The sequence below is a fragment of the Acanthisitta chloris genome, unplaced genomic scaffold, assembly GCF_000695815.1.
Source record: "Acanthisitta chloris isolate BGI_N310 unplaced genomic scaffold, ASM69581v1 scaffold8937, whole genome shotgun sequence".
In the NCBI taxonomy this organism is placed as follows: domain Eukaryota; kingdom Metazoa; phylum Chordata; class Aves; order Passeriformes; family Acanthisittidae; genus Acanthisitta; species Acanthisitta chloris.
The window spans coordinates 3,397-29,924 of record NW_008682041.1 but is presented as its reverse complement, the minus strand read 5'-3'; the positions used below and the strand labels follow the sequence as shown (position 1 = coordinate 29,924).

The following is a 26,528-nucleotide window of genomic DNA, read 5'->3' as shown; positions in this document are numbered from 1 at the left end:
TGCTGAAACCAGTGACCACGATGCAGAGGAGCATCCTCACTGGTTTGCCAGGCCGCAGAGCAGAAGTGAGCAGTCACTTCCTAGCTGGTGACCCTGTCTCTGTTAGATGCACATGCCAAGGACCAGGGAATGACAGGTCATCCTTTTGCATCCAAGTTCTTGGTTTCACCACAAAATGAGTAAAACACATTTAGAACCCAAGCCCTTCTGGGCAGCCCCTGGGCAGCCCAGTGGACCAACCTGGGTGTACAGTTCCTCGCAGAGCTGTCCTGGGCATCTCAACAAGGTGTAACCTGCCCATGGCAACACCACTGTGACCTTAGGGTATGGTGGGGCTGGGGTATGGCAGTTGCTGCTGGAACACTGACTGAGAACAAGCCACCTTTGCTCCTTTTCCAGGTGCTCTGCTGCTTCTATGAGGAATTTCTGGCTGATGATGACAGGACATTCCTCCAGTTTATGGTAAGGGGGATGCAGAGGGCACACAGGCATCCTCATGGGCTGTGCAGGCACCAGAGGGGATGTGACAAGTTGGAGAAGAGAAAAGTCCAGCATTAGCTGCAGTGGTCCAGCATCCCAAGGTGTCTCCCAGCCAATGCTGCTGCCTTGCTCCAGCTGCCTGGAGCAATGATCCTTGGCTCTTCCATCACAGCATCCTGTATGTCAGCAGTGCTGCAGGCACACCCTGCAAGAGCTCCCCTGAGACAGGCTGTGAGACAGCCCAAAAGCAAGAAGAAATGTAATTACAAGCTTTCAGTGTAGACAAGGGTGAGACCAGCACTTCTGGGAATTAACTCTCCCCCTTTTCCTTTGCCCACAGCAATGACTGCTATTAGTGTGACTCATGTGTAGACACACAGACGATGACCCTGTCCCAGCACCAGCGCCTGGCCAGCACACTGGGGGAAGAGGGCATTCAGCCTTTTAGCCTATGATTCAGCCACCCTCAAGTTTTCCACATTTTCCGCTGTGTAAAAAGCTGATTTAAGAAATCAGAGTCACACAAGCACTCTTCCCAGACTAGTATTCCTCCTGGCAGTGGAAATCCCACTAACACCTACCCCAAATGCTAGTCTTGCAAGGAAACCTTCTTACAGGCAGAATCCCCAAGCATTCCACCTACTTGGGTACCTGCACAACTTGTGCAGGCAATTTTTCTTGCTGCAGATGGTGTTTTTCAAACCAAGTGTTAGTCCTTTCCCCAAAATACAAAGTAAAATCAGGAGCTGATCCTGGAAATGGTAAGGAAAGGCTGTCAGAGCTGGTGTCCTCAAAGACCTGGCTCATAGAGTTTCAATCAGTGAAAGAGCTGAGCATTTTGGAAGAGTCAGCTGGCAGCTCCTGACCCTGACTCATTAAATGCTCTTGGTTGGAAGTTAATTAGCTGTCCAGGTTTTTAAGCTTCTCTTGTCAAGGAAATTACCCCTGAGAGGACAGACCTGGTCTGGGAGTGCAATTAGCACTTCAGCAGGCATCGAGGCCATGCTCTCTTCAGCACCATCCCCTGAGCCAAACTGCTCCTGGGTCTCACTGCACTGGTGTCAAGGGAACTGCTGGGGGTTTAGCAGGGTTATTTTTGGTGCTTGCTCTCAGCAGTGTGTATTTCAGCCAGAAACCAGCCACTCTGACCCTGCTGCTTGGTGAGTCATGCAAACTGCTTGCCTGTGGGGAGAGACAAAACCTGCAGAAAGGTCTTGGGGGGATAAGGAAAGTCACTAGCAAGAGCCAGCCCCAGGGCCAGCAGCCAACTGAAAAGGCACATGAAGCTACCAGTCTGCTGGGAACAACTTTAGGGTTGTTTTCAGCCCTCCTGTGTGGACACTGAACTCTTCAGGAAGGTTGCAGCCCCTTGTCTGGACTACCTGAGGGACCTGCTGCATGTCCCAGTATATCCCAGCTGCAGGCAGATGTGAGTCAGCTTTAAGCAGCTCCACTGGTAGTGTTAAGGTCTATGCTGAGCTTTGTGCTCACACAGATTTCTTCTGGATTGTTTAAAGCTAGAGCAGAGATCTAAATTGGGTAGGTTTGTACTCTAAGGCACAGTAAAACAGGCAGGGACAGGAGATTGCACAGAGCATGTTCCTAATCACACTCCCCTCTTCTCACCATAGTCTCCAGGGAGCAATGTCCCAAAGCCCAAGACGCAAGGCCACACTGTTGACAGAGATGAATGTTTCTTCCTGTCCCAGAGGATAAACCAGTCCTTGAAGCTGAGCCAGGCCTTGCATGGCTCAAGGAACTTGGAAGGTCTCTCCTCCAAGCACTGGCAATTACTTGCCACTCAGGACCTCTGGAAAGGGGGATCCATCCAGGTAGAGGTGGAACTTCTCCTGCGCAGAACCAGTAAGAGGGTGTTCTGAATTTCTGCTGTGCCTCATGTTGGCTCAGGTTGGTAAAGCATAATTTGTGCATCAGTGGTGACCAGTGCCTAGCCACCCTTGACTGACATGTGTTTTGGGGTGTGAATCCATCCAGAGAGGGTGGGAATCAGAGCATCTGAAGCAGATGCTGAGGAGGTCAAACCATGTAAGGTAAAGAGTTCCCAGAGCACCCAGCATCTCCTGTGCTGAGTTCCCCATGCAGACATCAGTGTGGAGGCTCCAGGGTCCTTTGCCCTGCAGACAGCTGTGAGCAACCTCTGGCTGTCAGCCAAGGAAGAGGCCAACCCTGTTCTGTCCCCACAGCTACTGAATCCAGTAGGACTGGTCTCGTGAGAGAAACCAAATCAAAAGCGACAAAATCCACCACTGCTGCAGTACAGAAGGGATCTAGAAGATGCAGGTCTGGCATCTTGCAGCACAGGGCTCTGCTGGTTTTTGCTACTGCCACTCTTTCAGGAAGCAGATTTTTCCCATTGCTTTTCTCTAGTGCTGCCCCTGTTCCCTGTTTTGTCATTGGGCCCTCTCAGTTGCAGGCATAGGTGGCCTGTGGGTCTGAACTGCAGAATTACCAGGGAAAGGAGAAAAATTAACACCTCCCTCCAACCTCATAGTTCAGATTTATGCATCACATCTTGTGCATGTCTCATGCACTTCATCCTCAATCATTCCCTGGAATGCCACCTGAGCAGTGCTCACATTCCCAGAAGAACCACTTAAAAATCACTCTGTAGCCACACTTAAGTCTCTGTACTCACTGACCTCATGAATGTTTACATGGCTCACGTCCTGGGAAAACTCCAGCTGTGAGTCCTTGCAGCTCCACCTTGGGATATAAAGCAAATTGAAAAATGATGGTGAGCACCTGAGTTGAGCTGGTTCCTTAAGCCCAGTGGTTATGCAAATACACCTTTCCCAACATCCATCCCACCCTAAGGAGCCAGAGAGAAATTGCTGTAAGTGCATTTCCTTATGAACTATCAGCCAAGACTTGGAAATTCCAGCCAGACCCCCAGCCCAGCACAACTACTAAATCACTTCTGGGCTTGCAGGGTGCTGGACTGGAGGGAGAAACACTGCAGATAAGCAGGACAGACACTCCCAAGACTGCTATGTGCAAGAACAGAGCCCAGGGGAGGGGATCTAGTGCCCCATACCATTCTCCAACCTCCTCCAGAAGCAGAAATCCAGTAGGACCCCAACCCCATGGCTTTGCATCAGCTGCTCCCCTCCTTAGCCACCTGACCACCTAACCAGTGCCCTCCTCATGTGTCTGGCTGCCCTTGATACTCTTTCTCTGCTCTCCTATTGGCAGGGTTAAGGACCACCAGGATCTGTTACCCCTGAGCAGTAAGCAGAAGTCTAACCATGATTTGCAGCAAGAGACAGGGAACCTCAAGACAGACAACCTGGTAAGGAAAGACCCAGTCTGCTGGAGGGCTGAGGGCATTTTTCAGGCAAGAAAGAAAGGAGATGCTGTGGGTCAAGCAGTGTCAAACAAGTAGGGTGAGGGAGTCAGACTTGGTGAGTTGCAAAAAGGTGACAGATAAAGACTCCCTCCTACAAGCTCTGGAGTCCTGTTCCATGCAATCTTCATCAAATGTGGTCAGGGCTGGCCAAACAATTCACAGTATCACCTGTGACCACCAGTGAAACTGAGAAATACTGGAAGGCAAAGACAGCCAGAAGAGTGGGTATCCCAGGATGCCAGAGGTTGCTGTGTGCGCTTAAATATGCAGAATTTTGCACAGACAACGTGCACTTCTGGGCAATATCTGGTTTTCTGATGCGTGTGCTGTTGCATTTCTCTCAAACACTGTTGTGTATGTAAGTTTACATCCCTTCCACAAAAAAAAACCAGGAAGCATTAAATGGAGCTAAGGTGAGACAGGCCAAAAAATATACAAAAGGAAATTGTTTTCTGGGCAACAGGGAGCAGATATACAGAGTGGTTTGCCAAAGGATGTAGATCCTGAAAGTTTATACACAGGTTTGAGAGGAGGCTGGAAAAGCAGTTAGAAATCCACTGAAATTGTTAAACACACAGAAACTCCATCTAGATCAAGTTAATTTTGTCTATGGGAGAAGCAAGACAGATTTTTACCTTTCCTTCTCTATTGTTATCTGCTTGTGGCCTCTGTCAGAGCCGGGGTAACAGCTAGACAGACCAGCAGGCTTTAGATCTAACATACCATAACCATCCCCTATGGAAACAAGGAGCATAAACACTCCAGGGTGCCAAGAGGAGGGTGAATGGAGAAGGTTACTAAGCTAGAGGGAAGGCTGCACACTGGGTGGGTCTGAATTCCCTGGAGAGCCTGACTTCAGGAAGGCTGTAGTCCACACAGGTAGAAAGACCCTCAGGAAATTAATTGCATGCAGGTAAAGGAAGCACAGGTGAGGTGAAGGAACAGGGTATAGCTCAGCACCAGATGCTCACCCAGCCTCAAACCTACTGCTGGGTGAAGCAGGACACAACAGCTCTTCTCTTCTCTCAGACTTGCCTGTCAGCTTGATGTGGAGCAGCAAGGCCTCTGCCAGAACCCAGCCAGATGAGGAGATGGCATTTCTTCCTTGACTTTGTCCAGTTTCCAGCAAACCTGTAAGAGCAATCCATGGCCAACACACACCAGCCCTGCAGCCAGCACACCCCTACAGGCACACCATCAGGTTTCAAGCCTAACAGGGGAAACATCACCTCCCCCAGGTGAATGCTGTGACCATGAGGGTGGTAGAAGAGGGAAATGGTATTTTATACCTCCTGTTTCACTGTTCCACACCTTGTGGATTGCTTTTTCTGGCCAAGCAAATACTAAATTAAGCAAGATGTCAGCTGTCTAGCCTAGCAGTTAGGAGCACTTGTCTCAGAGCAAGACCCCACATGTCTTTGCAGGTTTTCCAGGATGGCTGATTCAGTGGAAGCTGTAGCAGCCCATGACACACAGTCAGAAGAGCAAGTTGCTTTTCTTAAAAAGAAAGTTGCCATCATCAGCAAACTCTTCCTGAACTCCAATGCTCTTCCAAAACTGTGGGTAAAACCCTGGGACTGCCCAGGAAGTCTGAAGACTGCTGTCTGCTCATTGCTCAAGACCATTGCATTTCAGCTGGGAACAGCTGTGGGGAAAGAGGAAGGAGGCAGAGGTCTGGATCTGCTCCAGAAAGGCATGCTGTGAGGCTTCAGGGCATGCACTGGAGCTTGGAACTTCCAGAGGGGCTCCATGGGGTGGGAACTCATCCACCACCAGACCCACACTAGCACTTGATCCAGATAGATTGTGAATAAGCACATGCATAAAGAGATGGTGAGATCCATCTCACCACAGCCATCTACCACATGGTCAAGGCCACCATCATCCCCATACTGATGCACTTCTGGAGAAGGCACCTACCTATGCCTGTCTCCCAAGGTGGGGAAGGCTCTGTGGTTGCCAGCCTTTTTTCTCCAGCCACCTGTTACTCTGACATGCTGAAAATGCAGATGAGACACTCTCCAGGAGCTCAGGTGCAGATGTCTGCTTGGAGATTTGCTGTCTCCAGTATTTCTCATGCAGGTTCTGCACCAGGAAGGTGATGAGGAGTTTTTGGGTCCCTGAGGAGCACAAGGTGTGGATCTCCAAGGAGGACAGGATGTTGGTCTCTGAGGAGGACAAGGTGTCAGTCTCCCAGGAGGACAGGGCATCAGTCTTTTCATCTCCTACCTACACCTCCTCCAAATCATCTGACATCCACCATCCCAGTCAGCCAAGCGACTGTCTCTCTGCTAGACTTCTGTCTTCAGGTTTGTTCTTTCAGTGCAGAGGCATCCAGACCTGGGGGTTTGGTGTCCCCACAGTGTCCCCCTTAACAGAGCCAGATTCCCTCCTTCACACAGCTTTGAGGATGTATGTGGTACAGGCCTGCTGGAAAATGGAGTGCAATTTTTTTTTCCTGTCAAAATCAGTTGAAATTGCCCACTGGGATTTTAGAAAATTTCTTTGGTGAATAGGGAAGTGAGTGCAGAGACTTCATGAGCAAAGAGCTGTTGCATAATTCCTATTTACTTCAATAACCAAGTTAAAAATACTCTTGCACACATCCTGAAACAGAAATAAAACAACTAATCTTTTGGGTTGCAAGTCAGATGGGAAGAGGAAAAGAAGAACCACCATGCAGCCAAAGAGCAGGCTCAGTGACATTCCATGCAAGGTGCTTTGAATATCTGGAATGGACAATTAGCTTCATCAGGATTCGACGTGACATCTCCGGGGAAAGAGAAAGATGTTTTTCTTTCCTCATCCACTTGTTTAGTTTCAATACACTGAAGAACTCTAAACTGAAAACCACAAAAAATAGTGGTGCTAAGTGCTGCCAGTCTGCCTGACAACCCGCTCCTTGGCTGAATATTCATTTGGAAATTGTCTAATTGATTTTTGATTAAAGGGGAAACCAAAATAGGCACATACTAATCTTGCTTTGACGGTTGAGTGGGCGTCAGCAAGCTGGTGTTCTGCTCCCTGTCATTTATCACTGTCAAATTCTGGTTAAAAAGCAGCAGAGTTAGAGGATTTTGATACCTATAGGCAGGTGCTTGAGCTACTGCTCCATAGCCAAGCTGGGGTAAGAGACCCCTATGCCAAGCCATGTCTGTTAGCTTAAACCTTCTCAAATCTTAGGCATTCCCATGGATAACAACCAATGTTCAACTTGAGTCTCCACCTTGTTACAGAGCATCACTGCACTTACAGGACCTTCTCAAACGTATTTGTCTTAATCCAAAAGCCTATTGCCACTAGAAAAAAAAAAACCCAGGCAAAACCTAATCTATCACGTGTATTCTGAGCTAGAGAAATGCCAGGATCTTTGTGTTACACAGGAGCTACCTGCTGTGTTATCCAGGACAAGGACATGTGTTTGCCAGGGTCTTCAGGAAACTGGAGGGGAGAGAGACATTTATACTAAAAGAGAGTTGGTTTAGATTAGAAGGAAGTAGGTTTTTTACACTAGAGGGTGGTAAAACACTGGCACAGATTGCCTAGAGAAGCTGTGGCTTCCTCATCCCTGGAAACATTCTGTCAGGTGAGAAGGGGCTTTGAGCAACCTGGTCTAGTGGAAGGTGTCCATGCTTATGGCAGGGAGTTGGCTAGATGGCCTTTAAAGGTCCCTTCCAGCACAAATTATTCTGTGACTTAATCAGTACAAATTGTTGCAAGGGTTAGGACAGTCCTACCACTGCTCAAGCAGTGCAGCCTGTAACTACCCAGAGCCAAAGTGAAGGCAATGAAATGCTGCTCTAGTTATGTAGAAAAGACTGTGATCTCTCTCACATGGACATTAATCTTGCAGTGACTGTCCCTGGGACATCAGTCCCCAAGCCACAGCTTCTCATGGGGTTGAATAACAGGAGCCAGGCAGAAAGAATCCCTCCGCTCAGGTGGTGTGTCTTGGGAAGAGATGTGTGACTTAAAACTAGCTGCTGTTTCTGTGCTAATGTCCATGCCCCTTTTGCTTGAGAACTTTTCTGCACCTTATCACACTTTTACCAATGACCTTTATCTAGGGGCCTTGCTTTCCTGACGTATAGATAAAAAGTTTGCTTTTTTGGCTGAGAAAAAAACCGGGTTTGTTTGTTGCCTTTAAAAAGCATCAAAATTGCTAGAGAAAATATCTGTCATTCCAGAGAATACCTCCTCTCGCCCACGGCTTGCTTTTCCCTTATGTTGAGGGTTGCACTGGGAGGTGGCAGGCAGGGATCCATCTCCCATCACCAGGCGTCACTGTGGCACTGTCTGTGCCTGTGCTCAGCGCAGGGATGGCCCTGTGAGACTGGACACACTGCCTGACCCTACTGCTTGGCCATCAGCACGAAGCCACTCCTGGGAGAAGCTGCTCAGGCAGGCACAAAGATGGGAGCACATCTCCCCATCTCTCTAAATGCCATTTCCTCACACATCTGCCACCCAGGGTCTCCTGACCCTGCCACTGCCACCCTGCAGCCCCCAAACTGTTTTGCAGTCAAGTGGGTCTGAGTGACTCAAGTCCTTACTCAACCACCCTTCCCTGTGTTCTAGACAAGCCCCATGGGACTCAAGGGGGGCAACGCTGCTGTCCTCATTTGCAAGCAAAGTGCTTGCCACACAGTACCTCTCCAGCTCTTCTTCCTCACCAGATAATTACACTGGCATTGTCTTCTCGATGCTGAAAGGCCTCCAGATTCTGCTACCAGAGGCCCAGGAGGAAACTGAGCTTTTAGAGGAGCAAAAAGATGAGCCGGACTTGAAAGGAGCACTCCTGCTCCTGAGGGGAGCTCTGTCTGCAGGGGTGGGAGCTGGGCTTTAGGGCTCCTTGCAGCAGTCTGGGGTAGGAAGTTTGTGCATGTTGTTTTTCTCAGATGCAGATGAAAATCTTGAGAAAAGGCTCTCCCTCAGCAAGTCTGCCCTGCAGAGCAGGTAGGTGGTCACAGAGCAGTCTATCTCCCCCAGACCACACCAGCACAAGCTACAACTCCCCTTAAAGCCCAAAGGTTTGTACAGGATGCTGGTCACCTCTGCCATCTCCAGTAACATTGACAGCAAACTCACAGCTGCTGCACCTCTGTATGCCCTGAGCTCCTCCCTGGGAGCACACGACAATGTGCTCATCTCCATCACCCTCACCCTGCCTCCAGCAGCAGCCACTGATGCAAGATCTCTCCCTTCCCTGCAGGCAGCAAGGAGAGGACAGCCCTCCAGGGACCAACAGCCCTCCCGACACACCACCCTCATGGAGTAGGACAGAGGTTTGCTCTAAGGAAGCTGAGCAGCCTGGACACACCGAATAGTTTGCACTTCATCAGCAATACGACCTAAAAGTAAAGCAACTCATGGCATACTCCAGCTTACCTGGTAACATAGCACTGCAGCTTTCACCTCTGCAGTCATGGCATGTCCCTACATGCCATGATGTGTTTCCAGCTGAGGAGATCCACTTGTCCACACAGCTCTCTTTGCTCACATGTAGCTATAAAATACTGCACCGCCCATAGCTGGGATACAGTAACAGCACACTGGATAAATAACAAGTCACACTGGGTGCACAGCACACCACCACCTTTGAGGTCTTTCCCAAGAAATTTGGAAGCTGCTTAAAGACAGGGAGTAGTCACAGTAAATACTTTGCCTGAGGAAGGAGCTTCTCAAAGATCACCCAACACTAGAAGCTGCTCCAGCCTTGCTGCACAGGGTACTGTGCTTCTCACTAAGGCCTGGGATTGCTTTCCCCTGTGAGCACAGCTCACCACTAGAGCTCAGCTCCTCATCCCTCCATGCTTTCCACACAAATTAAATGCTTCCTGTGGGTGGCAAGGCTGAGAGAGCCCACCTGGTTCGCTGGTGAAATGGTGCCTGTCTTGCCAGAGCTTTTCTGATTTTCCAATCAAAATTAGCTCCTGCCTGACTGGGGCTTCAACATGCTTTTTGGGATGATTTTCTTGGGGTTTTTTTTAAGGCAGTATGTTTACAAAGCACTAACCAAATCATATCAAAGGCCTTCATTTTTCCCAGGTGAAACTGAGTCAGAGTGTCTTTACCATGTTACCAGGAAGCTGCAGAAATCTCCTATGTTCTCTGGACCTCTTAAAGAAAAGACCACAACCTTTATCAAGACCTTGTCAGAGCCAAGCTCTCAGCTTTGTCATTATGAGATATTTTAGCCACTTTTTATCCCTCAGATCCTAGCAGACTGCATGCTGGGAATAGTACATTTAAGGCAGATGACAACATGTTTCATATTTGTCAGTTATGATTATCAACACTTAGCTTCTGGAGGATCAAAAATACCCAAATGCAAAGTCCAAGAATATTTAGTTAAATGAAGGGTTTGGAAACCTAATGCCAATCCTACAACATGAAATATGACCTGCTCTTTAAAGTTGCCTTTCTGCTGTAACTTGATTTTGCCCCAAAAGCTTGCAGCCCCAAAAGCTTGCTGCATTTTTGTCAGCTTTGCACTAACAACTCCTGAACCCAGCTGAGCCCAGTCCCTTTACACAGATGTGCCTGAAGCTCAGCACAGCAAAACCACAGCTAAGAACAACCTTCACTCCACTGCTTCTGTGGACTGATTTGTGGTTTTGTTTTTCAGTGCAGCAGATGAGCCACATTGGCCTGGGAGCATCCCTGTGCACACAAGCATGTCCTTAGCATGCAAGTGCCAGGATAGGGAGCACCTGATCCCATCACATTGGGCTGAGCCAGCTGTCCTGGGGCATCACCCAGCAGGAGCAGAGTAAAAAGGCAGAGACACAGCAAATGCACAACATACAGGCATGACAGAAGGGGAATGAAGCATGTGGGGTTAAATCAACATGCCCCTGGGCACCATGCTTGGGTATGCAAGCCTGTCTGTGCAAGGCAAAGGCAGGCAGCACCTCCCAGATGGGCTCTGATGCTGGGAGCCAGCAGCAGGCAGCACTGATATAGGCAGGTGGCTCACCAGGACACCTCCATCCCTAAGCTGTGCCATCAGACCCTGCCACATCACCCAGCCACAGTACCATCCAGCTGCTCTTGCCCCTGGTTTTCCATCCTGCCTGGTATCTCACTAAGCATTTACCCATCCTCCTGGGTGAGGTAGCCTGGTGTGTTCCCTGGCCTTGGTCCCAATCCTGCATTCCCCTCTCCTCCCATGGCTTGATGCTCCATGAGCAATCAGCTCTGCAGATGATATGCATGGATCAAGATTCATCTCTGACACCAGCCTGCTGGTACCTCTGGCTTCTTGGAAAGCAGGACATAGCCCTGAAGACCACATGAACATCTTCTGGAAATTCTTTGTAGCAGCTGGATTGCCTAGGAGAGACAAGTCACAGCCTCTACATGTTCAATCATTGCTCTGTTTTGGGCATGCCCTTTAAGGCTGCCAAATCACAACCCTTTAGCAAAACATCAGAGTGATGGAAGAAGATGCAAGGTCAAAGCAATTTGGAAATGTGGCATTCTACAAGAGGTTGAAGGAGTTCAACCACGGCCTCACCTCTTCTCATGCAAGAACAGAAATGCTGCTGCAGCACAGGGGTCCCCATAGCACCCCTGCTTTCCATGATGCTGAGACCTAGGCACACATCTCTGGGTGTTCTGGGCATGAGAAAGAGACAGTGAGGGGGAAAAAAAAGAGCAGGGAGGAAAGGAAAATATAAAAATATTGGCACAAGAGCAGTCAGTGTCTCCTGGTTGCATTTTCTCTGACACCTCAACAGCCAGCAGCAGCCAAGAACCAGCAGCCTCTCACTTACTCCCCCACCAACGGGATGGGGGAGCGAATTAGAAGGGTAAAAGCTACAAAAACTCATGGGTTGATATAAAGACAGTTTAATAGAGAAAGCAAAAGCTGCACATACAAGCAAAGCGAAACAAGGAATTAATTCACTGCTTCCCACAGACAGGAGGTGTTCAGCCATCTCCAGGAGAGCAGGGCCCATCACGTGTAACAGTTCCTTGGGAAGACAAACGCCATCACTCCAGATGTTCCCCCTTCCTCCTTCTTCCTCCCACCTTATATACTGAGCATGATGTCCTATGGTATGGAATATCCCTTTGGTCAGTTTGGGTCACCTGTCCCAGCTGTGTCTCCTCCCAAGCTCCCATGCAGCCCCTACTTCTTTGCCAGCATGGCAGTATGGAAAGCAGCAAAGACCTTGACTCTTTGTGAGCTCTGCTCAGCAATAACAAAAACATCTCTGCCTTATCAACTCTGTGTTCTGCACAAAACCCAAACATAGTCCCATACTAGCCTCTGTGAAGAAAGTCAACTCTACTTCAGCTCAAACCAGCACACAGTTGCACAGTGAAACTTCCATTATGGTTCCCAGGACCACCAGAAGGTCCTTTACTCTGAGCCACGACCACTGATGCAGGTGGTAGTTTGATAGTGCTGCAGACTATTTCCTTCTGTGCAGAGAGGATGGTGGAACCTCATTCCTAAATGAGTGCAGAGTCGGTTTTCCAGGCAATTTTATTTCAAGTTTGTTTCTCTGTGGGCAAACTGAAAGAACAACAACTTTGGTTTGAAAACAAAAAATCCAAGAACAACTTTACAGCAGCTGACAAATATTTCCATAACAACGTAATTATGTTGCAAATCAGAGCATCTGCAGAGAAACGAGCAAGCCCTCGGGCAACCAGACACATCGCACACCACAGGATCTCAAAGGGTTTTGTGCCACATAACTTCCAATATCTAAGCTCCAAACTGGCTGCATGGACACCAGCTCTGTGCAAGGGAGCTGAGTCTGGCAGGAGTTCAGTGGCACAGCAGCTGTTTTGGAGACAGGGGGTTCTTGTGCATAGCCCTGCCATGGCAGAGCTTGTCTTTTCCAGGAGGAAGAGGTCCCTGAAGTCCCTTTGACATCAGTGACCATTTTCAGGTGGGTCAGGACTACTCACAGTAGCAGAGTTTTGTGGGATCATGCTCATTACATCCAGTCTTTGTGAAAGGATCTCCTGCATCCTCCATATGGAAGTCTTTCAGGTCCCAGAGTGTGCCTCTATCAGATCAGAGGGACAACAGCCAAGGCCACCTCTGCTGCCAGACATACCATTTCTCTGGCTGCTGTGTTTCCAAAAGGTTGAAAAGAGAATCCAGGTCTTTCTAGGGGTAGATGAGCCATTCATCAGTGCAAGCTGTAGGGAATATGGGCCCTTGCAAGGAGCTCAAACTCCTTTTCCTTTATCAGAGTCCCATGTCATCTGGCAATACCTGAGCTCTTCTCCTGCCTCCCAGATGTGCTGGGAATACAAGGACTGTCCCACATCTCCCTGCTCTCCATAAGGATCAGGGCCTTGATCTTCACCTCTCAGAGCTAGAAAATCCAAGATGAACAGTGGTAAGTCTTCAGGGGGAACCTGGGCTTACACTCAATTTGGTTGCTCTCCAAAGCTTATGGTTGTTACACCAAACATTTGTGAAGCATCTTTCATTTCCATGTTTGAGTCCTCCATGCTCTGTCCCTGCATGTGCTCACTCCCATCTCCTTACCCACTCCAACTCTTTTGCAGAATAAAATGAGGCAGTGGTGATGGATCAGACATGGGCAGGAGGCAATGACATCCTACAGAGAAGGGTCCTGAATGTCTGCAAAGTGACTGTATTTGGGGTTCTGGCATAAACTGTTGTAGACATAAATGGTAAGCTTTGGGAAAACCTCCAGGAAATACTCGGCATAGTCTCCTATTTTGTTGCTGATCCTGTAAGAGAACAAAACCCAAAATGATTTTTTAAGCTTGCCCAAGGAGTCAGTAGTCCAGGATGCCCTGCTTCCACCCTTGCAGACAAAAAGCCATTCTGGAGGCTTTCTGAAAACACAGAAAGGTATCCTAAAAATCTGGAAGCTGCAACTTTTCTATACCTTCCCTAAACTCCTTGATCTCTCTTTTTATTTTTTTGCTATTCTCCTTCATCTGCCTAATCCCACCTGCATTTTCATACACTAAAGGGCAGTGCTGGCTACCAATCAGTGAAACTATCACCAGGAGCTAGCACCACCTCTAACCTCAAGTGTGAGTGACCATGGCTAGAGAGGGTTGAGGAATGGCTGAGGTCACTGGGTTTGTTCAGCCTGGAGAAGAGGAGACTTGAGGGGAGACCTCATAGCAGCCTGCAGCTCCCTCTCAAAAGAAAGCAAAGGGGCAGGCACTGATCTCTGCTTTCTGCTCACCACTGACAGAACCTGAGGGAACAGCATGGAGCTGTGTCAGGGGAGATTTAGGCTGGATATTAGGAAAAGGTTCTTCACCCGGGGGGTGCTTGGACACTGGACCATGCACCCCAGGGCAGTGGTCACAGCACCAAGCCTGACAGACTTCAAGAAGTGTGATTGTTGGGGTTGTCCAGGGTAAAGCCTGCCATTGGTGGTCCTTGTGGATCTCTTCCAACTTGGATATTCTATGGAATTGTGGCAGGGGCAAGGATGTGAACATATACCCTTCATCTTTGTGTTCATCCAGGTTTCTGATGAGCCTCAGTAGGTCGGTGACATCGTTGCTGTAGTGGTATAATTTGGTGCCATCATTTCTAGGTCTTCTATGTTTTGCATTCTTAGGATTTTCCATGACATCTAGAATGTCTTTGTCAATCTGAAAGAAAGCACATAGATTATTCTCTGCCTTTCACATCCCATGAAAGCAGTACATCTACTGCCACTCACTGCAGTCACTGCCTTTCCACAGGGACATCATCTTGCATAGGAAAATGTCCTGACCCCTAAAAGCCTATTTCCCAAGATGAGCAGGAGAGTCCACTCTGCAGGACATGTGCCAGACAGCCCCCCTGATTCTGCTAAGTCTTTTCTCTCCTGCCGTGCCCAGATGTGCCATTCATATTAGGACTGTCAACACAGCACAGATGATTTTCATGCATGCCTGGAGGGCAGGAGGGACTTGTGAGTCTTGATCCAACCATGCCACTGATGAGAAGACCACATGGGCTGCTGTACTGAACTGAGACTGTTGGATCCCAAATGATGTGGCATGATGTTACCTGCAGAAGCAGGCCTGGTCTCATTGCTTTTGAGACAATTAACAAAACCCTTTTGCCAGAAATTTGCTGGCAACAAGGGCCAGAGGTCCTTGTCTTAAGTGGTCACCAGCCTTTGTAGGTTTGCCAGCTAATTCTGTAATGACTACCCCAGTTAACAGAACTCCCTTTAGCATCAATGTCTTTTGATTACATGGCTTAGATTTGTTTCCCCCAGTTGTCATTTACATGGAGCTGCTTTTCCCAGTTACATTTTTTAACAGATCCTGTGAAACACTTGGGAAAACTTCTGCCTGAATGTGTAGCTCAAACCTCATATCAATCCAAAGACAAGAGGATTACCTCATTGGTCCACTGTGGATAAGGAAACTTTTCAGTAATATTACGATCTTGAAAAACAGTTTTTCGGACAGGGTAGGGGATATCTTTGATTTGATTCCATATTGTCTTCAGGAAGTTGAACTTGCTGTGGAATGAGAAGGTTCATTAGCTACAGCAGGACATTGTTCTTGCCAGCACTGCCAGCACTAGGCCTGGACTGAAAGCTTTCTCCTTGTATTCCCAGGACTTACATCTGTTTGCTCCAGAAATAGGGATGCTTGCTCAAACCTTCCAAGCCTCGTTCATCATGAGAGGACAGGCATCTTACAAGGTCCAGAGCCTCCATGGAATCTGGGAAATGAGCAACCAAATCCTTGATTCCAACTTGCTCAAGGGGTTTCCTACCCCCTGTTAAAACGTACAGCATGAGCCTGCCAAGGGCCTGCAAAGAAACACATCGCTGCTCATGTGCCAAATGCATGAAACTTCTTACTAAGTGGAAGAGAACTCATATTCCTAAACCCTCTATGTGCCCAGAAGTATACAAATACACACCAACACAAACTTTGAAGCTGTGTGCACAAGAACAGAGGAGACAAGCATGGTAACCTTGCTGTCAGGGGATCTGTGGATATCCCAGGATCAGGTACAGCCTTGCACCCTAATCATTATCATTCTTATGCAGCATCTATCATTACATGGGCTTCCCCACAAACCAAGGGGTTTTCTAGTTGAAGGTGCAGAAAAGATTTCCCTAGGTCTCACAGTAGCAGAAAATATCAGAGAGCACTGGAAATTTTAAACCATGGGTTGAATTGCAGAGAACTTACCTCTAAATCTGAGTTTATGAGTTCTTCTCGCCCTTCAATTAACTTTCTTTTATTATCAAAGTCTGCCAAGTAAATTTTGCCACTTAAATCTGAGGAAGTAAGATAAATTGTTAACAAATAACAGTAGAAAACCTCAATACAGTCCATCACTGTCTACTAGATGGCCCCTTCTTTAGAAAATAATTTTCTAAAGAGATCTGCTACAGGTTGGTCTGTCTGCAAAGCCCTGGAAAAGAGGGCACAGCTAATGAGACACGTAAGGTTGTTCTGTTCACTCCTCAGTGACTGTCTGTGAACATAGAATCATAGAATCAACTGGGTTGGAAAAGACCTCCAAGATCATTGAGTCCAACCCTACCGTAGTCACTAGACCATGGCACTAAGTGCCACATCCAGTCTCATCCTGAAAACCTCCAGGGATGCTGAATCCACCACCTCCCTGGGCAGCACGTTCCAATTTCCATAAAAAAATATCTTCCTAATATCTAACCTAAATCTCCCCTGGCAGAGCTTGAGTCTGTGCCCTCTTGTCCTGCTGCTGGTTGCCTGGGAGAAGAGACCAACCCCCACCTGACTCCAACCTCCTGTCAGGGAGTTGTAGAGGGTGCTAAGGTCTCCTCTGAGCCTCCTCTTCTCCAGGCTGAACACCCCCAGCTCCCTCAGCCTCCTCTATACCTATCCAGAGAGGAGATCTAATGCCACAGACACTCCATTCTGCATAAAGACATCTGTATTTTTACAGACAGCTATGAAGTATCATCTCTAAACTACAAGGAATGGGAAAGGAAAAGGGAAACAAAGAAAGCAAAAGATAACCTATTACAAAGTTCCTGGGCTGCAGATCCTGGTGAGCAAATCCAAGGGAGTGCAGCTCTCTCAGCGACTGGAAGATCATCTTCAGAGCAGCTTTGTAATCCATTTGATCTTCTGGGTCCTGCAGATGTTCTTCAAGGTTTTTCTCCCAGAGAGGGAAACACAAGTACATGCAACCTTTTGCCTTCTCAGTCTGGAAGAGCTTCAGTAGATGTTCACAGTGACAACATTGTTCAAAGAACCTTTTCTCTTTGTCACCCTCTGTACTGTGGGTTACTCTTACTGCTACCTCTGTCCTTCCATGGAACCCAAGGTAGATGCCATCCTGAATTCTCTGCTGGATGTATGTAAATGTCTTCAGTTTACCAATCATAGGGCGATACATTTGATCAAGTTTTTTCAGCTGGTCCCTCCAGCGTTTGCTGTTTGGCTCCCAGTCTCTGGGGGGTTCTGGAACAAATGTGGTGTTATATGCAAGAAGAAGATTTTCCATGCTAAGAGAACGATTCCTCTTTGCAACTGTGATAAGGTTCCCAACATCAGTCCTTGCTCCTTTTTCACACAACAGCTTTGCTATATTGCAGTCACTGTTCTCTACAGCCACCATCAGTGCTGTGTTGCCCTCCTCATCTGCATCATCAATATCTATTTCATCTTTCTCCAGTAAAGCTGTCACCAACTCTGCATTCTGCATTTCAACAGCTAGAATGAGGGCAGTTTTCCCACATTCATCCCTGCTCTTCACATCAACACCGTGGTCCAGCAGGAAACGAACTATGGAAACAGCTGACTCATATCTTTTTTTGTCTGAACCCTTCTTTAGGGCATGGATCAAGGCATTCTTATCTCTGTTGTCACGAATGTTCACATCAGCCCCCATCTCTTCGACAAGGAGTTTTACAGATGAGAAGTGACGCTCCTTACAAGCATCCATCAGAGCTGTTGCACCTCCTTTATGCAGTTTGGCTTTCTCCTCAGTAGTTACCCTCCTCAAATTCACATTTGCTCCTCTGCTATACAGGAATTTCAAGGCTTCCTCCCTCCCGTACCATGCAGCCTCCATGAAAGCTGTGAAGCCATTGATGTCATGGTCATTAATATTTAACCCACGGTCCAGGAGGAGCTCCAGTATATTCACATTTCCTGCTATCCCTGCCTCAGTTAATGCAGTGCCACCGTTGTCCTTCCTGTCATACAGACAAGCACCTTTGTCCAGCAGAAGTCTGACCATGTCCTCCTGACCAGACTGCACAGCAGTGTGCAGTGGTGTCCAGCCACCTTCTATTTTGGAGTTCACATCAGCCCCTTGCTCCAGCAGCTCTAGCACAAGTTCTTTTTTTCTGTTCTTCACTGCAGCATTTAACTCACAGGTCAGGTCTTCTGCTGTCTTTGTTCTAGGAGGGGTAGGGACCTCCTTCTGCGTGTGAGCTGTGGGCTCCATGATGGTCAGGGGAAGGGCTCTGTACCTCTGATGTTCCTCACCTGAGCCCAGGGATCTCACTGGAGAATGGCAGAGGTGCAATGCTCAGTGCCTTTGTTGTGGGGGATGCTCTGGGTTTGGCTGGGGGCTATTTCAAGGGCTTTGTGGTCTTCACCTGATTAATAGACAGAAAACCCTGTTTTATTACCCTGTGAAACCTCACCATTTATACTTGATGTCCTGCAGGTCTATGTGAGGGGCATCTGAGGACAGCAATGTCAGTGGCAGCCAGGAGAGCCAAGGCCTGGCAAGAAGCACAACTTTAGCACTTACCCACATATGGACTCACCACGTTTGCTTGCCTGGCCTCAGCATCTATTGCAGCCGAGGCAGGTGTCCCTGGGGCATCAGGGTGAGGGGACAGGGAAGAACCCAGGCTATTCTTGCTATAAATGTCATCTCATTATAGGTTACCTAATATGGCATCACCCAGCAATGGTTTCAGGTGGAGAACACAGCAGGCAGGCAGAGATGAGCATTAGCCTTCAGTTTTGGATGACAACCACACATAGTCCTGAATGTCCCCGATCCAATACCTGGAATGAGACAGAAAGCCAACCTTAATCCCTTCTGCTTCCATAGGCAATTAGGAGACCCTACCTGACAGGAAGCCTTTCCTTAGCTTGTGACAACATTAAGAGGTTAATCAGGTAGGATCTGATTTCTCTATATCTACCTAGTACCTAGAAAAGCTGGAACTCCAATATCCATTCTCCTGCCTGCAAAGCCTGGTTCAAGTGACCAGTGCTTTCAGGAACCACTGTCTGACCAACTGAACTGGAAATAAACTCTAAACAAATCAGGAAAGGGTCAGAGAAGTCTTAAGGGAAAAAAAGCAGAGAAGTCTTAAGGTAAAAAAAGCAAAGTATAAACTCCTATGAATTTACCCTGAGGAAAGGCAAAGATCATTTTTTGATCAGTTTATCTCCCCACCCACCAGGAAATGAACACACACTGATCTACATGCTTTTCATTTCCTTGTTGTAACTTTTGCCACACGGAAAAGAAATAAAATGTTACTTTCCTGGGTAGAAAAGCAGCACAGCATCCCCTGGGCACGGTGGAGCTCAAGTTCTTTGCCTCTATCAGGAAGACAGAAGCTGGGGAGGGTGAAGGCTAAGCACCTCCCTATTAATCCTCCAAGCAACACAGCCACAAGATTTGTACTCTGGGAAATGTTTAAACATTTCTATCACACCCTACTGACTTTTGACCACGTGCTGTTTGCATCTGCGCATCACAGGCACCAGTGAGTGCTCAGTGTCACACAGCCCTGCCTGGTGTCACCTGCCACCACCCACCTCAGGAAGGCAAGGAAGGGCTCCCTCTGCCCTGCCAGAAAACCAGAAACTACTTAAAATGCCTTCAAAGTCACAGAGGAGCTTTGTTCAGCAGCTGCTCTTCACTGCTGCTTTCCAGCAAGTACCCCCAGTTAGTGTTTGCTTCCCAGCAATTGTATTTGCTGTCCCATCCCAGAAAGGAGAAGCCCTGAGAACATTTTATCCACATGCAGCATGATGCTGGGATTTTTAGGAGGGTATTTGGCAATCTGTTTTTCAACACATAGCAGAGAGGTCATGAGCAAAGTGCTCCCCCCATACACACAGCCCTTGTTTACAAACATCTGCTCAGCAGTGGTTCAGGAGCTGAAGGCATAGAGACATTAAATGCATCAGTGCTGGGGTTTGGAGGGGCAGAGGTTTGAGGGAGTTTGGGATGTTTGGGGTTTTCATTTTAAGCTTTTCCTCTCCTTTTGGTAAATCTATCCATGTAAGGAAACTAGCCATGCTGTTCAGTTACACCCAGGGAACTGCTGAGCTCCAGATCCACAGTTTCCTCATTGCACCCACACAGACAGCTCTCACTGCCCAGGCACCCTCCTCCTTTGGAGCAACTCTGTGTAAACAGTGCTGCATGAATGCAGTCCTGCCTGTTTTACATGCATATCCTGATCCTTATGGATGTCTGACTGCTGGCTCACATCTGCCCTCCAGCTTTCACAAAAACTCTGCTATGCAGGAGTCATATCTTTGTACCTAATTGTTGTGTTGGGCATCCTGCTTCCCACAGCATCCAGCACATCCGCAAGGTCTGGGAACATCCCACGGTCTCTGGATGGAATTTCACAGAGTTTGTGTTGCCATAGGAGACCTTGACATAGCCCCACAGGGACAAAGACTGAATACTTGGGGAACAATCTCAAATCACTCTCAAGGTTGTCAAGATCTCATTTTAATTCACAGAAAGAACCTCTCTTGGTTTGACCAGAGTTGAGGCTGCAGCTGTTGCTGTTTAAATACCCCTTTGCAGGTTGGGAGAGAGGCAAACAAGCAGAGCAGGGACACATCCCAGGCTCAGAGACAACAATAAAGACATCCCAAAAAGTCCACATTATGGTACATAACAATAACACATCACTCAGCCACACCAGTACAAAAGTCTTCTTCAGCTTGCTGATTTAATTCAAGTTGTTCATTATCTTATGGAGGGAAGATGAAAAACCCTGGGATGGTAGGAACCCAAACCCTAGGATGGCTGGAATGAGGTGTTTGCAACCAGGAGGGCTGTGGCAGAAATACCCTGTGCCTGTACCTCAGCAAAGAAGGCAACACTTTGCTTCTCTCTCATCCCTGATCCAAATTGCTTTCTTCAGAGTCATAAGTTTAAACTCCTAGTCCCAGTGACAGGCAGTTTGTGGGGAATAGAAGGGTCTCACAGGCTTTCTCAAGCATGAGAATCACAGAGCTCCTCTCCACAACCATTCCTCTAACCTCTGGGCTATGTAGTTCTTGCTGTATTTGCATATCTGCAGAGACATTACTTTCCACCCCTGCATGCAGGGACTCAGGGGATGAGCTGCAGAGACACAGCCAGCAGGAAAATCAAGGGCATAGTCAAGCAAATCTTCCTTTTCCTCTATCCTGATGAACTTACATCCATTTTTGCCACCCTTCCCCTGAGATAACATCTCCGAGAATCTGTGTCCTGGCCACCAGCCACAAATAAACACGAGGCAAAATGTGGCAACAAAAACTGCCTGCCAAGGGCCAAATAATTTTTAAAGGAGCTATGAATAGTAGGATGAGTTTTTTCTTCATGTTCCCTGCACGTGCTTTCTTATTATATTTCCAAGTGGGAATATCCCAGAGTTTATATGCTTGGCCACACTGATGTGACTTTCAGTGCTGGAACACAACCCTGGAAAACAGTCCACAGAAAGATGCAGTTTAAACACTGACAGGTTGATGCTATCCGTGGAGGAGCATCAACCACATTTCATAGAATCATTTAGGTCAGAAAAGACCTCTAAGATCATCAGGTCCAAACAACACTGCCAAGTCCACCACTAAACCATGTTCCCAGGTGTCACATCTACCCACTTTACCATGAAGTATTTTTACTCTTTTTAACTGCATTTCCTAGTGTTTTAGGCTGCTGCTCAATCCTCATCACCACCAAAAAAGAAAGGAAAGAGAAACGAGGTCATCAGCGAGGCAAGCAAGGACCTCACCAAGCAGAGCAGCACATCCCAGTTCCTAGGCAAGGAAAGCAGAGCAGATCCATCAAAAACATCCCAGATCAGCCAAAATAGGTCAAATGAGGAGTCAGGCTGAGCACCTGAGCTTAAATGCCTTTCCTGAGCAGAGGAGGTGGATTCCCAGCAGCACGAAAGAGAAACGAGGTCATCAGCGAGGCAAGCAAGGACCTCACCAAGCAGAGCAGCACATCCCAGTTCCTAGGCAAGGAAAGCAGAGCAGATCCATCAAAAACATCCCAGATCAGCCAAAATAGGTCAAATGAGGAGTCAGGCTGAGCACCTGAGCTTAAATGCCTTTCCTGAGCAGAGGAGGTGGATTCCCAGCAGCACTTTCCCCAGCTGTTTCTCATACCCCATCTTCTCCCCTAGGCCAAACCCAGGTTGTGGCTGCACCATGTCCTAGCTGCCCTCCAACACAGACAGCTCGGCCCAGGGAGGCAGGAGGGCTGCAAACTCCAACACTGCCCTCAGTGTCCCAGCAGCATCAGAGAACATGAATATTATCTTTCATTTTTGCTCAAACCCCGAGAACCCCAGAGGTAAGAATCCTCATGCACAGCTGGAGCAGGTTGGCAACCTTGGCATTTTGCCCCATGTGTCCTGCAAGGGAGGGTGATCTGTATGGAAACACACCACCTCTGATTTCTGGCACTTTATTCAGGCAAAGGCCTTGAAGTGGAAGCTGCTGAGAGGGAAGCAGTGCCATCCCCATCAGCTGGCCTGGAGGCTGGCAAAGCCCTGCAGAACACAGGGCAAGGCATTTGCCACACTTGAAATGGCTCAGTGCATCCCCTTTGCTGGTGAGCTTCCTTCAAAAACATATTTAAATGACATTTCATACCATTTCTTTGCAGGCTTTCTTTTGGAAAAATGGATGTACACACATGCAAACTTGAATTTGCCTGAGTATGTGTGTTGTTACACATGTGTATCCATGGAAAATGAAAGCTCAGCATCCACACACCTAGATGTGCACATCCAACTGCCCAAATAACATGTCTTTGTGGTCCACTCATGCACCAGTGTCAATGCCCTAAGGCTACCCTGAAGGCTGCTTGGTCCCACTGGAGCTGCTGGGACCTCTGGCTGCAGGAGGAGGCAAGCCACGGAGCGATGATGCCACCCCACTGAGCCACTGCTGAGAACACTCCGGGTCCCAGGGCAGAGGGAAACGGGTGGTTTTTTCCACCAAATAAATCCACCCCCCCATCCTGGCTCATGGAAACCTGGCCCTGGAGCAAGTATGTGTTCACACCCCGGGGGGGAGGCAGTGCCATCCCCCACATTTGCTCCCTGGAGCTCAAATCTCTGCCTCCACCCTGGGAAACTTGGGCCGTGCTTTATTGGAAGCGACCACAGTCGGCCAAACCCGGAGCAATCACGGGAAGCTTTGGATCTTCTTTCTCAATGCAGTTTCATGGGTTGGGGTTTTTTATTTAAGGTTTTGTTATATTACCACCATGTTTTGCCAGCAGTCACTGGATGCAAGCTTAGTTTTAGTGACTGGGTTTTCTCTTTGGAAGGTATCTCAGGCTTGTGGTGATGAAACTACACTGAAAACAGGATTCTCCAGTATCAACTGGGGGGTCTGAGTGCTTCCACCAAGGCTGAAACTCAGCTTGGGCAATGCATGGTGCATCAAGAATGGACATAGCCCCAAATTTCCTGCTCAAGAAAGCTCAAAAAGTGTTTCATTCTGTATTTTTCTTACTTTGTGTTTTTTTCTTCCGGTCTATTTAAATATTTTTTTAACAGAGAATCAGTTTTAAATTAACTTCAAGACAAAGTATTCATGTTTTTTCATTTAGAAGATGCAGTTAAAAAATAATTTTATAAAATCCCCCTATTTATTTTTTTTTGTTTCTAGCTGCTTCTAGGCTGTTTCACTGCTCTTTCTTGCCATGTAAAGGAAGTATTTCATTCACCTTTCAGCTCATTTCTTCCCTCTGACATGCCCAGTGATCAGGTATATGTGCAGACTACTGTGATTCCAAATGGCCTGGCTTGTAAGACAAGGCCACACTTAATTAAAAAGGGAATAAAAGAAGAGGGGAAGTTCAGCCTGCCTTCCTCCAGATAGGCAGGGAATAGAGATTGAACACAGTCCGTGTATTTTATACAATGAATGGCTGAATTCAAAGGGACAGAAGGTTTTGTTATAGCTGGAGTTGGTTTTAAAAAGCATTTTACTGGCAGGGGGTGGTTTGTGCTCATAGTAACACCTTGGGACATACATGTTGCTGAGTTATTCCCCTGTGATTCCACCTCCTCCTCGGCAGTCCCCTCACACTCTGCTGACGCAGACCAGTTAATTTTGGCTTTCCAAACAGGCAATAAATAGAAAGTAGGCAACTTCAAAACCATGTTTTGGTTGGGTTTTTATTCAGAGCACTCTATCTCCAAGCTCTACTCGGATACTCCCTTCTCTGTGTTGCTCATGCCACAGGCAGCCTTTGGTGCTCCCATGTCCCTGGAGGGGCACACACCACACATCCCTCTCCTCTTCTCTCCCAAAGCATCCTGGAGGGACCCAGGGGACTGCTCAGGCCTCTGAGACATGTCGCACAAAATTAGGATGTTTTCTAATAACCTCTCCACTACCAGAGACTTCCGCCCTTGTAAATTCATTCGATCATTAGGTGCATCATTGATAAAATCAAATATGAGACTGACCCAAAAGCAGATTTTTTTAGCAAACAGCCTTCACTTAAATCCTCCCAATTTTCAGACAGGAGTGTCTTACTGATACTAAGCAGATATTGGGAGCTGCAGTCCTGTAAAACACAGAGTAAATGTGAGCAATACAAGCAGTACTGAATGCCCTGGAAATTCATACATTCCAAACTTAACTCCTGCTTTCATTATCACCATGAACTGTTCAGTTCTCTTCAATCAGCCAAACACCACAAAGCTTTACTCTTCACAAATCTTCCCCTTTCCTTTTCTGCTCCTGACACTGCCACTTTTAAAGGAACTGGAAATGCCCCTTGAGCCACCCAGTGCAAGCAGCTTTGCAAGCCACCCACAATTAGAATGCAAATATTAATTGAGAGCCCACAACAAAAAAAAAAAAAACCACTCCACGTGGTCGCAGTATTTTCCTCTTTACATTTTATTTTATCGTGACAACATCACATCAGTAATGAAAACAGACCATTGTGCATCGTTCGCTTCAGTAACACAACGAAGGTGGTTCCAGTTGTACAAATAAATAATAAATAAGAAAGCAGCTAATATCTCCCTGTAAATGTAGCCAGGACTCACCAAGGCTCAGAGGCAGAACCAGGATGGTGATGGTGAAAGAGGACTCAGAACATCATCCCCAAACTGGTCCTCAGTCCCTTGCTCTGTTCAAACAGCTGTGAAAAGCCTGAGCAATCCTGTGATCCAGCTTTGGCTGGATGGGGGTAAAAGACGGTTTGCTTGGCAAGGACTCTCAGTGGGATAAGGACCTCTAGATTTGGTTTTTTAGGAATACATGGAGCCACGTGAAGCAGCTCCAGGATGTCTCAGTAGGAACCAATGCTTCCCACTGACCCAACACAGGACACTGCTGGGGTCCCCATCACCCACCCATGTGCTACCAAATGGGATCCACACCTTTCCAGGGTGGCTGCAGGACCCAGAAATCTCTGCTGAGAGGGACTTTCTGAAAAGTTCCCCTAGGTCTGAGCTGTCCTGCCACATTCATGCCCTCCAGAGACACTGAATTCATGGCACGTGTCGCTGTTCCGCTCACTCCACAGGTTTCTGGTAAAGTGCTGTGGCTGCAGACTGGTTTCACTGGCCAAGGGAACACCAAGCCTAATTATAAACCAGGACAAACCCCCAGGTTTTCTCTCCCATGTGTGAAAAAGAAATTTTCAATAAGGTCACTCACCTAAGTTCCTGGTTTACATTGCTATTCTCTGTCTAGGACAAGCTGCTAGTCTATGTGCTGAGGTGCCATCTACATCTTTAAAGGGAGAAAGGAAAAAACATGGACTGCAAAGCATCCTTGTACTGCCATCCATGGTCCTCTCAGCTGACAGGAAATTTGCCTCCTGAGACCCCTCTAGCAGCTTTCCCTGCTGCTCTGGCACACCTTGCTCCATGGTTATGCTACAGATCTGTCTGGTCATCTCAAGTTATTACACAGGAAACGTGGAAGGCATGCCAAGTGCTACAATAGCTAAAATAATTTAATTTACAAGCTCCTCAGAGCAAGGAACATGTGTATGCTTTCAGCAGTGCTCTTCTAATAAATATATATATATAATAATAACAACAATAATGATAAAATAAATAACAATAATAGTAATAAAAAGTTACACGTGTGACCTAAGGTCATGTGCAATCTAAAGGTCATGGAACTCAAGCAAAGGATTAAAATGTCACTGCTAGAGATGTGCTGCACTGGAAGGAGATATAAAGCTTTGATGCAGAGCATGCATAGGAAACAGCAGAAGGATCCTGGGATCAGGAGAAGGCAGGTGCAGGATCGCTCCAGCTGAAAATGCCACTTTGGGCTTTTATTCTGCCCATTCCCTCCCAGGAAAAGCCCTGTGTGTGGGAATAGCAGGCTCCAGTGCTGGCCCTGCAGCTGGTGGCTGATGCTGCAGGTCAGCAGCAGGGTCCTGAGAGCAGGTGGAAGCTCTCTGGTTATGGATGCTCAGGGGAATCCAGTCTCTTTTTCCTGGACT

General features: G+C 47.5%; 1 protein-coding gene across 1 annotated transcript in view; it reads right to left on the bottom strand.

The window, feature by feature from the left end:
- RNASEL (ribonuclease L (2',5'-oligoisoadenylate synthetase-dependent)) overlaps window positions 1-18,269 on the bottom strand; it is a gene marked incomplete at its 3' end in the record, with an annotated part of 26,181 nt that extends 7,912 nt beyond the window's left edge. Inside the window, exons 1-6 of the mRNA XM_009078343.1 lie at window positions 16,832-18,269; window positions 16,016-16,104; window positions 15,437-15,627; window positions 15,207-15,330; window positions 14,313-14,464; window positions 13,445-13,576 (exon numbers count right to left, since the gene is read on the bottom strand). Of these exons, the coding sequence (XP_009076591.1) occupies window positions 13,445-13,576; window positions 14,313-14,464; window positions 15,207-15,330; window positions 15,437-15,627; window positions 16,016-16,104; window positions 16,832-18,269 (2,126 nt within the window). The remainder of the gene's footprint in view (window positions 1-13,444; window positions 13,577-14,312; window positions 14,465-15,206; window positions 15,331-15,436; window positions 15,628-16,015; window positions 16,105-16,831) is intronic.
- Window positions 18,270-26,528: the final 8,259 nt, after the last annotated feature.